General features: G+C 41.5%; 1 protein-coding gene across 1 annotated transcript; it reads left to right on the top strand.

Annotated features, from left to right (window-relative positions):
- The first annotated feature begins 7,202 nt into the window (after positions 1–7,202).
- On the top strand, positions 7,203–10,454 carry LOC121192689. Its single transcript, XM_041054486.1, has 4 exons — positions 7,203–7,638; positions 8,066–8,120; positions 8,217–8,579; positions 8,762–10,454. The coding sequence occupies exons 1-4, from the start codon at positions 7,558–7,560 to the stop codon at positions 9,013–9,015; spliced, it is 753 nt and encodes a 250-aa protein (XP_040910420.1). The 5' UTR covers positions 7,203–7,557; the 3' UTR covers positions 9,016–10,454.
- The last annotated feature ends 3,961 nt before the right edge of the window (positions 10,455–14,415 follow it).

Consider the following 14,415-nt stretch of genomic DNA (forward strand, 5'->3'; position numbering starts at 1 on the left):
ATGATTAAACATAAAGTAACTTAAGTATCAATAGATACTGATGAAATCCAGATAATTAGACTGGTTTTAGTTGTGTATTCATATTACATCTAGTTCTTTCCCAGACCGTCCCATCTGAGGTCTGACCAGACGTCCGCTGTTTAAAAATGAAATATCCCCTGTTGGAAGCGGCAAAATGGCGTCGCTGGAAGATTAAAAACATAGAGGTAAGCATTTATATGTAACTTTTCACTTCAGCAAGTGTTTTTGCAAGTAACAGTAAGCTGCAGGATTACTCATCTGTTTTTTCTTAACTGTGCAGTGCTATCGCCAGCAAGTCACCCTCCAGCCTGATCATGCTCCAAACTCACCCGAGTTCCTCAAAGTCCTCAACATTTATTGTAGCAAAAAATTAAGTGTGTGTGTCTCACAGGACTGTGAATGACCTTTCATGTCTTTCATGTGTCATCATTCTAGAATGTGATGTCACAAGCTGCGGCTGGTGAAGACAAAGCCACAGAAAACAAAATCATCAGAGAAACAGTTGGACTGGACAGATCGATGAGACAGACAGTTCTTCAGAATAATTGCTGAGTCAGAGAGGGACATCTGCTCTGTACATGGACAAGAGGACACAAAAGGAAGGTGAGTACCTGCTGTAAAAGTGGACAGGAGTAATGTTCATATCACTTGCGAGGTTTCCACTTACATGAAGTGTAATGAAAGAGTTAAGGTACTTAAGGCAAAGTGTTTGTTCAAACAGTTCAAACACTGATCCTAACAACTTCTCTCTCATGTAAACCTTCCTTTCTGCTGCATTCACATCTGTCCTTCAGATGTGCCACCATCATATCTCAGGGACATCATAGTACCTTATTACCCTGCTACAACTCTCCGCTCCCAGAACACAGACAGACTTGTGCTTCCTAATGTCTCCAAAAGTACAATAGGTGGCAGATCCTTCAGTTATCAGGCTCCTCTACTGTGGAACCATCTACCAGCTTGGCCCTGGGAGGCAGACGCCCTCTGTTCTCATTCACACATGAATGTCACTACACAGGAAAGAGAAGAAGTTGAGTTACTAACATGTGTTAATGGGATATGAATGAGTACAGAGAGAGAGAGAGGAGCTTGGTGCATGATGGAAAGTCCCCTGACAGTCTAGGTTGACTGAGTCAACTTCTAGTTCTGTTCTTTCTCTGCTCTTTACTCTTCTGCTGTCACTCTCTGCGGCTTCGTCTGCCCTCAGAGGTGTAGTATATATACATGAAGTGACAAAAAACCCCAAAAGAAAGTACGGAAATTGACACATAAACATGTCACTGGATTAAAAGGATGACACACACTGAACTGCTTGTTTGTCACTTCCTTTTTAAACTGCAATTTAACAGGCACCATTAGGTGGTACCAAAATCCACATAAAAGAAACAAAATCAGCAGTTCCACTACATTCAAATTGTTACAACATTACAAACTGATCAATAACATTACAAACTGATAAAACAGGGACATTTCTCTTTGTGTTTCCACCATCAAAAAAGTGAAAAGTCAAATTCCTCTATGTGAAGTTCAAGGTGCAGATGAAACAGGAGACCAGCTCCAGAGCCCTGAGTGAGCCTACGGAGAGAAGACGGCATGAGACTCCCACCACAACGGGGCAGCTTTACCACTTACCTTTGTAGCATTTAAGGTTGTTCACTGGGCTTTGGCTTAAATTTCAATCAGAATTGTACATTTATGAAGTGATGAGTTCAAACATGCATTAGAAGGTGTGTAATGTGAGAACATGTCACACTGACTCCAGCCACTAGAGGTCAGGAGTGCACAGTTTTAAAGTTCTCTGATTCTGTTCATGAGTCTCTCAGTCTGATTTAATACAAGCCAAACTTTAACATCTCCTGAGCTCTGGAGCCTGAAACCAGTGGGACACACATTCATTTAGCTGTCAGGTCAGTTGGTTCACAAGTACAGAGATGAAGAAATAATGCAACATTTCAGAATATTACACTGAACATTTCACTATGAGCAGCAGGAAGAATAAGTTTGGGTTAGGGAGGACCACTCCCTCTTACTGACCTCTGCTTCTCTTCTACAATGTTCAACATCAGTTTGTTATTAACCAACACGAAATGTTTATGTGACTTTTCTTTCATTCATTAGTGGCAGTAATATCACTGATAGTAGCAATGCTAATTGTATAGTAGTGTCATTGGAAGCAAGTGTTTCAGTCCAACAGTAAAAGAGTTTAAAGAAAGAAATGAGGTGTTTAATAGTTTGTTAAACAGTTCAATGAACATTAAAAAGAAAAAGTTAAAACAGTTAACAATCAAAAACTGATATAAACCTTCAGAGATGTGAATCAGAGGCCTTTCAGCAGTGGTCTTAGTAGCTGTGATGGACTTCCTGCTCGCTCCTCATCATCAGGAATGATCAAACATTACTGACTTGTAGTGTTTGGAATAAATAAGAGGGTCTGTAGATATTGTTCCATTTAAATGCTTTTTTTGCTGTAGTGCACAAATCACAGACTTCAGAAGATGTGATAAAACTGCTGGGGGAGTTCCCATGATGCACTGAGCTCCTCTCTCTGTCCATTTGTGCTCATGCATATCCCATTAACACATGTTACTAAGTCAACTAGACTCTGGATCTGCTGCTCTTACTATTACTACTAGTGCTACTGCTGTTGTTGCTTGTACTGTACATCACAGTGGATCTTTGTGTGCTTTAGTAATCTGTAATGTGTTGTAGTGCATCATTCGACCCCCTCCAGTTTGCATACCATCCCAACCGTTCAGGGCTGGACTGGGACAAAAAAACGGCCCTGGCAGTTTTGGCTTAGACTGGCCCCTCATAATTAGCGGTGCACAACGGACTAATTTATGTATGTGATCCCCGAAGCAATGTATTTTACTATTGTTACGTCTTGTCCTAGGGGAAACCATGTCGCAACATTTAAAGGAAAAATCCCAGCTCCCAAAAACCACCAGCAAACTCACAGTAACTACACATTCAATGGTTTATTTCAAATACATCTTACACACAAGGTCAGGAGCACGTTGGCTGACAGTTCACCTGGAAGTGGAGAGAGGAGAGCCCCCAGTAGATTTCAGAAATATGATAACATATTCAGGAAATTATACTCACAACTCAATTTGCTTCAAATGAACACAAGAAGTAAGGCAACTTTTTTGCGACTGAAAGGATCCTTCAAAGAAAATAAAAACAGCTTTACAGCCTGTGTTTACGCTACATATAAAAAACCAAGGAAAAAAAGACCTTTACATACTACTTACATAAAACAACCTTTAGATACTGAGGAAAACAGAGAAAGGGATATTATGGATATTGGTTGAGTGAAATTAAAACATTACAAAGATTACTAACTGGCAAAACATGGGAAAGGCAGATAAATAGGCACAGAAAAGTACTGTGCATTTAGTTGGTGAATCATGATTTATGACACCTGAAGATATATGAAAAAATAATCCCAAAAAGAAATTACATCCTGAAAGAATGACAGACATATAAACAATGAAACTGTCATTAAATGTTCATTTAAAAAAAAAATCAGATTGATCTCTACTCACTTACCCAGAAACCAAATGCCTGTCAATCTCGTGAACAATGCTGAATGAGGATGAGGATCCTGAAATGGAACCTTAAAAATAGTAAGTAACAGAAAAGGATACAATGAGTGTTGATGAAAAAAATAACTACAAATGTGTTCAAACAAAACAATTAAATGAATTTTCATACTTATATTGCTTACTTTGTGAAAACGAACAGTCAACAAAACCTGAGAGACAGAGGCTTCCTAAGCAGAAAAAAGAGGAATCCATTAAAGGGAGATGTTTTTGAGTCCCATGATAAATTTTATGTCATTTTGAACATTTCACTGAATAATATAATTGGTGTTAATATTAAAAACATCCTCTCACCTTAGTATAGTAGGAGCTTCTGTAGGAGTTCACTTTTCTCTGCAACTCTGTCAATGACGGTGTCTGTGTCCAAACCCAAAAACGAATATCCAAAGACGCAGTTCATGCCTGTCCATCACCTAAACGTCCCGGTATTATCCTAACACTACTACCTGTTTACCTGCTGTGTCTGTGCTACACTTCCCCGGTCACTCTGTCCTCCAGAGAATATGTCTGTTATTTTAGCACATGTTGCAGCGTCTATAGTGAGATTATTTCATCTTTTAGCCCGCAACTTCTCCGCACCTGCTTTCTTCCGCTTCTCCATGTTTCCACGCTCAACACTAAACTGGCAGGGATCAGTGCAGAGAAAGGGGTGGGGCCGCTCTGGTAAGATACTATATCCTGATTGGTTTAGTCCGCTGTCTATATTGAAGATGGACCAATGGGCCACCCCCTCTAAATTGCATCGGCCCCTAGGACTGTCGGCCCACCGGGAAAGTGCCCGGTATGCCCGATTACCAGTCCAGGCCTGACAAGGCATGAAAAAGGGGAGGCACCTCCCTGGTGCCTACAGGGAGGTGACTGAAAGTCTGCCACAGAGTCCTGCTTATAACCTGCTTAAGGCACCTCCCTTTTTGCATCACCAACAACAGGGAGGTGCCTGGGACAAAAGGCACCTCCCTTTTTACCAGAGGCTGATGATGCAAAAAGGGAGCTGCTTAAGGCACCTCCCTTTTTGCACCTCCCTTTTTGCATCACCAACAACAGGGAGGTGCCTGGGACAAAAGGCACCTCCCTTTTTCTGAGCTGCTTAAGGCACCTCCCTTTTTCCCTGTTGTTGGTGATGCAAAAAGGGAGGTGCCTTAAGCAGGTTATAAGCAGGACTCTGAGTCTCAGACCTTTCAGCCTATCCGGAGCACAGTGCAGCAGCAGAAGTCCTGTCGGTTCCTCAGTGACGGTAAAGGTTGATTTGATTAGATTTTCCAGCAGAGTTCAGTCATCAGCCTCTGTGTGTTTTTAATGTACAGCCTGTGAATCCTCACATCTCACTTGTTACCGAAGGATTTTGTGTCGCTTCATGATTCTTCAACAATGAAATGAGTGATATTCATATTGTTCTTTATTTGATGGACTTTGACTGAACAGAGTTAGAGCATCAAGCGTTTTTGTCCTAAATTATCTCTATGATTATCCATAGTTATATAGATTTATCTGTAAGATATTATAACTTTTTCTGAGTAAATTGAAGTTTGAAACTAGGATTATTCAGAATTAAAAAGCTGCTGCACAGTCTCAGTAATAAAAACTCTCCTGCTCCAGATTCACACAATAGTACAAGTTAGTATGAGCACAACACAGCTCTGTTTACTCTGCAGCTCTGAGCAGAGGTGTGGACTCGAGTCACATGACTTGGACTCGAGTCAGACTCGAGTCATGAATTTGATGACTTTAGACTCGACTTGACAAAATGTAAAGAGACTTGCAACTCGACTTGGACTTTAACATCAATGACTTGTGACTTCACTTGGACTTGAGCCTTTTGACTCGACAAGACTTGCTACTTTCCTCAAAAACCCAAAGATTAAAAAGGATGTTATTTAAGGAACGCTCTGTATCTTTCTTTGTATGTGTGCGTCTGTGTGTGTGCTGTCGGCACAACATCCAATCAAATTAGATCAACGTTGTTTTGATCCGACAGCATCCATCCAATCAAATTGCAGGACAACCAATGAAGACGGACTGTCAAACAGCGCGCTAGCTGGAAAAAATGATACCAAAGATAGTTTCGTTCGGGTATAAAAACTACGAGGTGGTCAATAAAAAACGAATTGCAGTATGCAAAACATGTGGCTCGAAGATTACAGATGGAGACGCAACAACTTCGAACTTCGTTCGACATCTAAAGTTGCACAAAGAAAGGTAAGTTCTGAATGAAAGCTTACATTTATTGGCTAAGTAGCTTTTTCTTTGCTGTGTAGCTAAATCATTGCAAACACGGTAATTTGTTGCGTCTACTGCGAGTTCACTCCCTTATTCATACCTTTGTTAAGTATTTTTTTAACAGGGCTATGGTTGAGGTACTTATACATAACATTAGTCAAGGTATCACACAGTAGACGGCGGTTAGCAGCAACGCATATTTTAGCCACCTACAAAGAGGCAAACCTAATAAAATCAAGGTCACTTTAAATGTGCGCTATATTAAGAATATGTGTACCGTTTTAGCTTGCTGTCAGACGGATTTTTCCGACAGGAAAACAAAGTTATACTGCTCGTTGTTCTTACTCTCCAGCAGTCCATTGACGAAAAAACAAGTTAGCTTGCACACGTGAGTTGCTGGTCTACGTGCTGCAACGTAACACACTAAGATACAAAATATATTATCACACAATGTTAAGATTGATATTAATAATATGAGTAATTAAGAGTAGTTTCAATACAGTTCATGTGTGGCTATAAGGGATGTTCTGACATCTGTTTAATATGCTTACCTCTTACATAATATATTATTGCTGTGTGGTTAAAAGGACTCGAAAGGACTTGAAACTCAAAGTGTAGGACTTTGGACTTGACTTGAGACTTGTCAATCTTGACTTTGGACTTGACTCGGGACTTGCCTGTCTTGACTTGGGACTTGACTCGGGACTTGAGGGCCAAGACTTGAGACTTACTTGGGACTTGCAAAACAATGACTTGGTCCCACCTCTGGCTCTGAGTATAATTGTGCTGTCTTTAGGTTAAAAATAATATCAAAGTTAATAAGTTAAAGTGTAAAAAATTTTAAAAATGTAAAAGATGTATTTTTCTTTAGTTTATGAAAATGGCAACGGAGGTATAAAAGTGTAAAAGCTATTCCAACCAATCAAGAGGACAGAGGAGGAACAAGACGCGGTTTGTCTGTCTGAAGACGTCTGAAGTTCTGCGTTCCCTTCTAGCAAGCTCTGGCAGCGGCTTCCTGCCGGGGGAATTTGCGCGTGGTGTGAACCCCCCCGCAATGTTGGTGGATGTTTTCACTCGCTTCATCCTGTGACCACTACAGTCTGTGAGTACTGTGTCTGTGTAGTTTTTAACTTGTATGTTTAGCGTGTTGTGTTTTTAACATCTTATATGTTAGCGGCTTCTACTGAACGAGCTAACATGCGTATAGTTTGGTTTAGCTTGTTTGCTCGCTCCATTATACTTTGCGTAGTGTGCTGTTGTTAACGTTATTGTACGGATGCTGATTTATGTTGTTTTTCTGTCACGTCTCTCATCCGTCATTGTTATGTCGGTACAAAGATCTTGTATTAACAGTAAGCGGTCTCACTCCAATGACCAAAGCGATCAGCAGAAAGTGGGACATCGGCCTTATACAAGATCTTTGCAGCACCAAAGCAGTCAAGCAGAGTAATTACATTACTTTATTATTAAACTCCTTGGCTGTTGTTGTAGGCTATTTGCCCAGTAATAAGTTTTAATGCAGTTTAAAAGGAACATTGTGTCAGGGTTATAATCATTTTTATAAGCTTAAAAAGATCCGGGGCTTTTGAAGTGACATTCGGGGCTTCAGTCCCAAAAGCCGCCGCCGCCGCCGCTGACCCCGAGCGGATCTGGACAGCGACTGCGCCTTTCAGAGTCAGACGTTACGGTCTGGACCTCTGCCGGATCTAAACGCATGTCTGAGAGTGTCCAGCGGATCTGCCCCGAAATCTTCTCCCGGAAAACTGTTCTGCTTCGGATTCACACAATAGTAAAAGTTAGTATGAGCACAACACAGCTCTGTTTACTCTGCAGCTCTGAGGATAACACTGCTGTGAGTACTATAGTAAGTTCTGCATGGCAGAAGGTTTGTGTGTTAGAGCCAGTGAGAGACAGACTGGAGAGCTGAACCACTGAACATCACTGCAGCTTAGAAAGTAGTTTTTCTCTCACTATAGATGTCAGATGTCCTCTGAGGGAAAAACACACTTAACATGTCTGTGATTGTAGCTCACAGTGTTTTTGCCATCAGCATTAAGGCTTGGTGTCCTGTCCTGTCCTTTGCTCAGTTTGGAATCAGCAGGATCATACAGAGAAAGGAGCATGGTGATGACTGAATGAAGTCACACTGTAGGTTTTCCTTCTTCTACCTGGAACTTTGATCTCAGCTGTTTCTGACTCTTCACCTCTGTCTCCTCTCACAGGAGAAGATGATCTGCTGGATCCTGCAGCTCATCATCCTGACCTCCTGTGTCTGTGGTTAGTTTACTCCTTCACTTTATTGTCCATAAAGCAGAAAGAAATAAAGACGTTGTCAGTTTGTCTGGTCCTCACTTTCCCTCTCTGTCTCCTCAGCAGGAGCATTTGTAGTGACAGTGACACAGAGCTCCTATCAGGCAGAGGAGAAGCACAACGTCACACTGGAATGGAGGTTCACACCCAAACCTGACAGCTCCTCCAACTCCCTTTATATCTACTGTGAACTGATCACTGATCACAAAGGCTCAGTCCTGTATCATCTACAGGAGGGTGTTGAGGTCCCAGAGTCTCAGGATGAACAGTTTTCAGGACGAGTCCAGTGCAACAAAGACGTCCTCAGAGACGGACAAATCAGACTCCACGTGTCCAGTCTCAGGACTGAGGACTCAGGCCTGTACCGGTGTGATGTGAGGACAGATTATGGTGTGAGCAATGACAAATGTCAACTCACTGTCATCGGTAAGTCGACTCAGCTTCTTCTGTCTGACTAACAGTCGCAAATACAAAAATATTTTAGCAGAAAATCTTTACACCTGAGAAGCTGGAACCAGAGAATATTTACTGTTTGTACTTGAAAGATTCTTTTTCTTTCAGCAGCAGTTTAAAGATTTAAATCAGCCACATTTTTATGTCCTTTACAGCAGCTGCTGATCCCCCCAAACCTCACAGACCAACTGTGAGCCCACAACCAGAGAGTCGGGGAAGGATTGGTCTCTATGCTGGACTGGGACTGGGACTGGGACTGGCAGCAGCTCTACTGGTCAAATTCTGCTTTGCCTCAAGAGCAGAGAGAGACAGAGAGAGACAGAGAGAGAGAGAGAGAGAGAAAGTAAGTCACCTCCCTCAGTCAGAAACTTGTGTTTGTCTCTGTTCAGATCTGCTGATGATGAAGTAAACCTCAGTTCAGTGGAATCAAAGTGAAGTTACTCAGGGAGCAGACTTCTCTCTGTCCCTGCTTCCTCTCATCCTGTTGATCCATGAGGCTGCTTTTCCCTGCAGACCCAGTCAGACCTTTGACCTTTCACCTCTCTCACTGTCTTCATGCACTGAGACAGAGAGACAGACAGAGGGGGTGGGGTCACCTGATTAGGGGAACTTTACCTGACTGAGGACCTCTCCTCTCTGGTTCAGAGATGGTTGAGCTTCATGATGTCCACATGTATCTAGATTACAAACTGGACTGGTCCAAAAATGTGGACACTATATACAAAAAGGGCCAGAGCCGTCTCTATTTTCTGAGACAGCTAATGTCCTTTAACATCTGCCGGACGATGCTGTGGATGTTCTATGAGTCTGTGGTGGCCAGTGCCATCCTGTATGCTGTTGTCTGCTGGGGCAGCAGTCTGAGGGTAAAGGACACTAACAGACTCAATAAGATCATCAGGAAGGCCAGCTGTGTTGTGGGGGACGGACTGGACTCACTGAATACAGTATTGGAGAGGACAATGTTGTCCAAAGTTAGGACAATATTGGACTCTCCTTCACACTTTCTCCACCATGTGCTGATTAGTCACAGAAGCTCGTTCAGCAACAGACTCATTGTTCCACGCTGCACAACAGAGAGACACAGGAAATCATTCCTATCTGTAGAAATCAAACTGTATAACTCTGAACTCTATCACAGACTCATGTATACTGTGTATACTTCATTATTAAACCTTTAAACCACATACCTCATGTACATAATGCCAATATCAAGATGTCTTTGTTTTTCTATTTTTTATATTGTTCTGTTTGACAGTGGAATATATGTATATCTTAAGGAGGGTATTGCAATATTTTTACTTTTATTTTCATATATTTATACTTTTTTCACTTCATTTTATCGTATTTGTTTCAGAAACATTTTTTCTCTTCTCTTGGTGTACACATTCTCTGTGCAACTCTTCTTCTTGTTCTTCATTTTCAATGGGGAGTTTGTACGTAACCAAAGAATTTCCCTACGGGGATTAATAACGTTTTTCTGTTTGGAGACTGATTAGAGACCAGTCGTCCTGCACTTTATGTCGATTGTTTCCAAGGTTGTAGGAGCCATGAATGTATTATGTATTTTTGCTAGTAGTAAAGTTAAGAGATATTGTATTTTTTTTGTTTATTACGATATTGTTCATGTGATCATGTTGATTGGGGGGATAGCGGGTCACATGGTTATGGGCGTGTACATTAGTTGATATCACCTGTTGGACCTTCTTTTGTTTGAGAGACAGACAGCGGGTGGGACGCCGTATTTTCTGTTGACCGTTAATTTTCTTTGATCACAGATTATTTTGGTTATATTTTAGAGCACGTTCTCATGAGTTGATTATCTTTTGTTTGTTAATAAACTGTTAAATTAAGGTTCAGTGGATTTTTTGTGTAGCGTCAGACAGTAGGGTCCATCTTAGGTCCATCTCTTAGGACTGCGAAGTCTCTACATTATGTCAACATAAAAGACATTAATCACAGTCACAGTCATAAAGCATCTGACGGAGCAACGGAGCCGAATTCAAGAGGATGAAATGCAGACATCGGAGACAAAGTATGGAGGTAGGCGCTGGTTGTGAAAGTGAAGTTTAAGGAGCCGCTGTCAAAGCGAACTACAGCCAGGTGAGCTCACCTGTGCATGTGCGCGTGGAGGCCGTGTATCCATGGAGGGATTGCGGCCTGTATGTTGACTGCTGCTTGTTCATTGGGAACGATTGTCTGGTTGATGGAGGATTGGATTCCGATGCTGAAATGATCTTCGAGCTGTACATTTGAATATTCGCTGTGTCTCTGAAGTTGATGTTGCTCCGCTGCTGCGTTCAGTGTGGATGATCTGTGTTGGATAGTTTCTGTTGGACACAGTTTTCCTTTTGTTAATTTACAAGCTTCTGTTAAAGCTATCAGTTCAGCTGCCTGTGCTGACAGGTGTGATTTTAATATTTTATCAAGTGTAACTACAGCATAGCCAGTGGCATTAGTTCCATCTAGATTCTTCCTACATGACCCACCCACAAACATAGTCATATCTGCATTTGCAACTGGACTATCAGCAAGATCCTACCTTGGTAAAACTGTTTCTTCTATTTCTGCCATACAGTCATGGTTCACTGTCTACAGCTGTGGGCAACAATGTTGATGGATTTAAGGTGTGGCTGTGATAGTAATGCTGTCATACAACAAAGGTGTCCTGCTGGTGATAAATAAGAAAAGTTTATTTTGTAGAAAAATGACTGACACAGCATGTGATACCTTGAGTGTTAATGGATGAAACAACACTACAGAAGCTGAAGCCTGTACTGCCATGGATGCTGCAATCACAGCGTGAACACACACAGGCAGAGCTGGTGAAACAGTGTCTAACTTAGAAGAGTAATAAGCTAAAGGTTTATATTTACCTCTGTATTTTTGAGTCAACACTGATGTCATATATCCATTTTTACAATCAACAGTTTGTTCAAATAGTTTTAAATAATTTGGTAATCCTAACACAGATGTTCCTACCATTAATTCTTTCAAATGCTTCGTTGGCTTCTGGAGTCCAAGTAACAAGATCATGCACTGCCATAGCTGTGCTATAAATTAATTCAGATAATGATGCTGTTTCTTCAGCATAATGTGGAATCCAGCCTCTACAGAAATTTACCAAACCAAGAAAAGACATCATTTGTCTCTTTGTTTTAGGTTTAGGAGCTTTTAAAATGGCTGTTTTTCTTGTCTCATCCAATGACCTGCCTTCACCTGATATGTCATATCCTAAGTATTTCACCTTTGATTTCCTTAACTATAATTTATTTTTACTCCCTTTGTGTCTTTGCTCTGCAAGAAATGTCAGCAGTGCTAGGGTATCTTGTTTACATTGTTCCTGTAAGAGCCATAATGACAGTGTTCAATGGTTAACTGAGAAAAATGTTGTAATGCCCCTTTTTTGGTTGATTGTTTGTGAGGGTGTGAGGTCACAGCCACTTAGGTGTCAGTTATGATTAAGCAGCCTAAGGAGCAAGATGTGTTTATGATTGAATCTTGTAAGTAAACATGGTTGAACACAGTTACCAGTCATACTTAATGCTGAAGGTTTTGCTTAATAGTGGTGATAAAGAAGATTAGTGGACAGATTGCATTGCTTTGACATGGATTTAGATATCAGCAGTTTGCCAAGTGGTTCTTACTGTGGCCATGGAACAATCCACCCACAAGAGGGCACCAAAGCCCTCAGAGAAGGCAGTGGAGGATAAGATAAGCAGGCTTATTGGATCCAGAAGAGGCAAATTATCTCAGCTTACAAGCATAATGAGAATTATTGAAAACTTGAAACTAGATGGCTCAACTGTGCATGAGGTAGAAGAAATGCTTCATGATCAGTTTGGTAAAACATTCACTGAGTTCGAGGATATAAATGCTGCAGTTGTGGCTTTACTGGATGAAGATGAGGGACAAGCAGATCAACATAACTGGTATGAACCAAGAGCAGCACCATTAAGAGACTTTGTTGAAAATACTGAAAAGCTCACAATGATGGAGGACTGCATGAAGTTATCCAGAGGCAGAATGTGATTACTGAGATGCTGGTACAGCAACAGAGGAGGTCATATCTCCCTTTGAAAGCCATTCCAGTTTTTAAAGGTGACCCTCTCACTTATAAGTCCTTCATCAGGGCATTTGAGCATGCTGTGGATGATAAAACAGACAGTTATAGGACATGTTGTACTACTTGGAGCAGTATACCAGCAGGGAGCTGCAAGAACTTGTTGGTAGCTGTGAGCATATGTCACCTGACAGAGGCTACCTCGAGGCCAGAAAGTTGTTCCAGAGGCAATATGGAGATGAGCTGAAGATCGCAAATGCATACATGGATAAAGCTTTGAAGTGGCCTCAGATCAAAGCTGAAGATAATAAAGCGTTAAGTGCTTACACTCTTTTTCTGATTGGATGTAGGAACACAATTCATGGAAGAAATGGATAATCCTACTAATATGAGTTGTTATTTCAAAGCTTCCTTACAAGCTCAGAGAGAAGTGGAGAACAACTGCATTCGAAATTCATCCTCACAACTCCTGGAATATGGGCCGAGTGATAAAGATAAAGTGGTACAGTGAGGTGAGTCAGTGTGCAGACTAAGACTAACATAAGGACAGACCTATAAACAAACTGTGCCTGCTGAAACACGCAATGTTAACAGTTTGAGAATGTCAGTCCGAGTGTCCACACTGTACATTTAACAGTGTAATAGATCTTATGTAGAATGTTTTATGGCTCTACTGTTTGATCATTTGTGGTAATTGTTTTGCATCTCGCATAAGCAATTAGGGGCTGGAAATGTAAGATCCATAATGACTGTTCATTATTGGGGTGTGGTGATAGTACATCGTACAATGCATCAGCTCCGGTGTTTGGATTATCACAGTTGTAGGAACTGAGTCTGCTACTTTCTGCGACAATTTAGAGGTGACTGATCCTGGCCCTGCCGTTACAATGTCGAGACTATAGTGATATGTGTGTGTGTGTGTGTGTGTGTGCGTGTGCGTGTGCGTGCGCAAAATGACCTTGCCGTCCACACATAAAGCAGGCTTCATTGTCCCATCCTCCTCCTCTGCCCCCCGCCTCTGCCTCTTCCCCTGCCACAGCCACTACCGTGGCCACCTCGCCGGCTCCAGTCTGGTCTGCGTTGATCCCCTCTGTAATAAACATCAGAACACTCAGAGATACACACTTGCTCATTTTGAATCCTTCTTCTCCTTCTTATTCCTAAAGTGCCTTTCAGCTGAACATACATTTTGTCTCAGCAAACTTGCATACATGATGTTTTCTCACAAAGCTACTAATTTGGGGCATAAGACCATTCAAGTATGCATTCTTTAGTTGCTGTGCATAGGGTCCATCATCACTGTATGGATCTGGGATTTCTATCCCACTGTTGGCATTTATCTCTTTTTTATTATCATTTTTATTATCTTTTTCCTCTATAAGTCCCTGACTTTTTTTTTCTTTTTTTCTATAGCTCCTCTTGAGCTTTTCTTTTATTTCTAACACGTGAGGTAGTTTTTGGTCTTCCTACAGACTCTTTCAAGCTTCTCTGTAAGCTTTTCACTTAAATCAATACTGCACCTGAATCGTCCTGGTCCTGCTCAGTTTCCCTGAATCTCATCACCCCTCGCCTCTCCAGCAGGCCCCGGCCTCCCTAAACTGCTCCTAGTAATCGGTGCAGGGTGGAGGGCTTTTCCAAATGTGCACAGTGTCAGGTCCAAATCCAGAGAATAGAGGAGATATTGAGATCTGACTCCAAGGGCCAAGTTATGTTAGTAAAATTCTAACCAAATCAGCCAACACTCAGAGA

This window comes from Toxotes jaculatrix, chromosome 14, assembly GCF_017976425.1.
Source record: "Toxotes jaculatrix isolate fToxJac2 chromosome 14, fToxJac2.pri, whole genome shotgun sequence".
NCBI lineage: Eukaryota > Metazoa > Chordata > Actinopteri > Toxotidae > Toxotes > Toxotes jaculatrix.

Bases quoted from the DNA above. Each gene is read 5' to 3' on its own strand.
- LOC121192689 (XM_041054486.1), top strand. From the start codon at position 7,558: ATGTCTGAGAGTGTCCAGCGGATCTGCCCCGAAATCTTCTCCCGGAAA. The intron at 7,639-8,065 runs GTTAGTATGAGC...CTCCTCTCACAG, and splicing joins GGATTCACACAATAGTAAAA to GAGAAGATGATCTGCTGGAT. The intron at 8,580-8,761 runs GTAAGTCGACTC...TGTCCTTTACAG, and splicing joins ATGTCAACTCACTGTCATCG to CAGCTGCTGATCCCCCCAAA.